Source organism: Penaeus japonicus, unplaced genomic scaffold (genome assembly GCF_977035675.1).
Source record: "Penaeus japonicus unplaced genomic scaffold, GWHDUDI00000001_assembly GWHDUDI00000037, whole genome shotgun sequence".
In the NCBI taxonomy this organism is placed as follows: Eukaryota; Metazoa; Arthropoda; class Malacostraca; order Decapoda; family Penaeidae; genus Penaeus; species Penaeus japonicus.
In genome coordinates this window covers 18113322-18115821 of record NW_028234439.1, presented here as the reverse complement: position 1 = coordinate 18115821, position 2500 = coordinate 18113322, and the positions used below count along the sequence as shown (strand labels likewise).

The 2500-nt window shown below is 42.4% G+C and overlaps 1 protein-coding gene across 3 annotated transcripts in view; it reads left to right on the top strand.

The window, feature by feature from the left end:
* spin (lysolipid transporter protein spinster) overlaps positions 1-2500 on the top strand; it is a 136742-nt gene that overhangs the window by 116165 nt on the left and 18077 nt on the right. For all 3 annotated transcript variants that reach the window (XM_043002754.2, XM_086532222.1, XM_086532221.1), the window contains exons 2-5: positions 24-220; positions 1107-1258; positions 1640-1861; positions 2339-2470. In XM_043002754.2, the coding sequence (XP_042858688.2) occupies positions 24-220; positions 1107-1258; positions 1640-1861; positions 2339-2470 (703 nt within the window). The remainder of the gene's footprint in view (positions 1-23; positions 221-1106; positions 1259-1639; positions 1862-2338; positions 2471-2500) is intronic.

The following is a 2500-nucleotide window of genomic DNA, read 5'->3' as shown; positions in this document are numbered from 1 at the left end:
CTCTCTATCTCATCCCTCGACAGGTATCTTGGGCAACATCAAAGACACCTTCAACATGACCGAGTCTCAGTCCGGCCTGCTGCAGACTGCCTTCGTGCTGGTGTACATGATCATGGCGCCGGTCTTCGGGTACCTTGGGGACCGGTTCTCCAGGAAGTACCTCATGGCTGTGGGCATTTTCTTCTGGTGCCTGGCGACGCTCGTGGGGTCCTTCATGCCCGTGAGTAATGCCTGTTTTTTTATAGACTGTAGGTTTTTATATCTATTCATATGTTGTTTTATTGGTTTCATTTTTGTCTATCTGTTGTAGTTTTCAGCTTTTTTTTTTTTCCAAACCATTTGTACTGATTATCATTCTTGTAGTTGGCTTGTCTACCATTTTTAGTCCACCTATTTTTGTATACCATGTTTGTTCCACCCACCGTATTATTTATAAACTATTCTAGTATTATTATTATTTTAACCTTTCCACGATATTTATCTACTGTTTGTACTTTTCTCTTGATTTAAGTCCACCTCTGGTAGTTACCTGTCCTTTGTAGTCCACCTGCTGTACTTGGCGATCAATCTAAATCCTACCACCAAACCGAAAAACCGGGAGAGGGGGAAAAAAAATCATTAAAGCCCCTGTTTCACAAAGAAGGAAGAAAACAGGCCAGTAATTACCCAGGAAGAACCACTTGGCGGCCGTGCGGTTGTTTGGTGCAGCATATGCATTGTAGGACCACTTGAAGCCTGTTAAGCCACTCACTGCCCCAAATTGATTGTTATCTCCGAGCCAGCTGCGGTGCCGATACAGCCTATATTCTTTGGGTTAAGCCACAACCTAATGGGATTATGGGAGGTGGTGGACTGAGGTGGGGGGAGAGGGGGGTTCTGGAGGCCCTGTGTGTTGTGTTGTCTTCTTTGTCATATCATATTCTTTTTTTTCATGATTTTTCCTGTTTTGTGCTCTTTTGCTTTGTATTCCTCTTCCTTTTCTGTTAGATTCATTATTTATAAATTTGGAGCCCGCAAAGTTGTAAAAAATAAGAATAAAAAAGTCAAACAATAGATTAAAAGGCATTATATTCTAAGTATTTATTTTTTACATTTTTCCTTGACAGAACTACCTGCTGTTCCTCCTGTTCAGATGTTTCGTGGGCGTTGGGGAGGCTAGTTACTCCACCATTGCGCCGACTATCATCTCGGATCTCTTTGTGAAGGACCTGAGATCAAAGATGTTGGCAGTTTTCTACTTCGCCATTCCTGTTGGAAGGTGAGGGGGAGGGGGTCGAGAAGTGGGAGGGGCCTACCGAAGGTTGATGATGGCAGAAAGAGCATTGATGGGTACAGCATTCGCCATGCCCTCCCCATGTTCTTTCTGTCAGCAAGTTTCATCCCTTCTTTATTTATTAAGGGAGGAAATTGTTCTCTTTGTCAGCAAGTTAATGGCCTGCATCATCTGTGTGTGTGTGTCAAGAGAATGAGTGATTTAATGTTTTCTACTAGTATTGTTGATACTTTTCTTAAATTTGTTAGCAAACAGTTTTAATGATATTGAAAAGACATGAGTATAATATTTGATCAAAATGTACAATGATCATTAATAAACCTTCTTAAACTTGACAACTAAAGCTCAACACTTCTTTCCCTACAGCGGTCTGGGCTACATCATCGGTGCTGAAGTGACCAACCTCATGGAAGGCACCCATGGATCGGAGGCCTGGCGCTGGGGCCTGAGGGTGACACCTGTCATGGGCTTCTTGGCTTTGTTCCTGATCCTGTTTTGCCTGCAGGAGCCCCCCAGAGGAGAGAGTGAAGGAGGCCAGCACTTGCAGTCTACTTCCTTCCTAGAGGATCTTGGATATCTCTTCACCAAGTGCGTTCGACTTTTAATTTGGTCGTTGGGATGGGAGTTTGGGAGTAGATGGGATAGAGATAGTTGAGGTATCAAGGGTATGAGTTTCAGGTTTACCTTTGAATTAATTTTCATAGATATTGGGTACTTAGTAATTTGGATAGTTGATGCTTCATTAAAATGCATGTGAATGAGATACATAGTAGGGAATAGAACTGGCATTAGATAGCTTGATATGATAAAAGATAAGTTCAACAACAAATTATTTAACTTGTGTATACACAAACAATAAAAAGATCACCCCCAATGGACGGATGGCATGATCTTCCACCCTCCTCAAAATTCGAAGACAACATTTGGTCATCCCACTATTTAGTTCTGAATATCAGTATTCAGACAAAAAGAGAAATTACCAGTATTTTTTTATGCATCTGGCCATGCCACTGTGCAATTTGGCTTTCTTTTTCTCTTATTTCCTCTCTCTGTTTCTCCTCGCAGTAAGAGCTTCATTCTGTCAACACTGGCGTTCACCTGTGTGACCTTTGTGGCCGGGGCCTTGGCGTGGTGGGGACCCTACTTCACCCAGCTTGGGGTCTCAATCCAACATCATCCGAATGCCAAGGAGGATGAGTGAGTATTCCTATTTGCATATCAAGGATT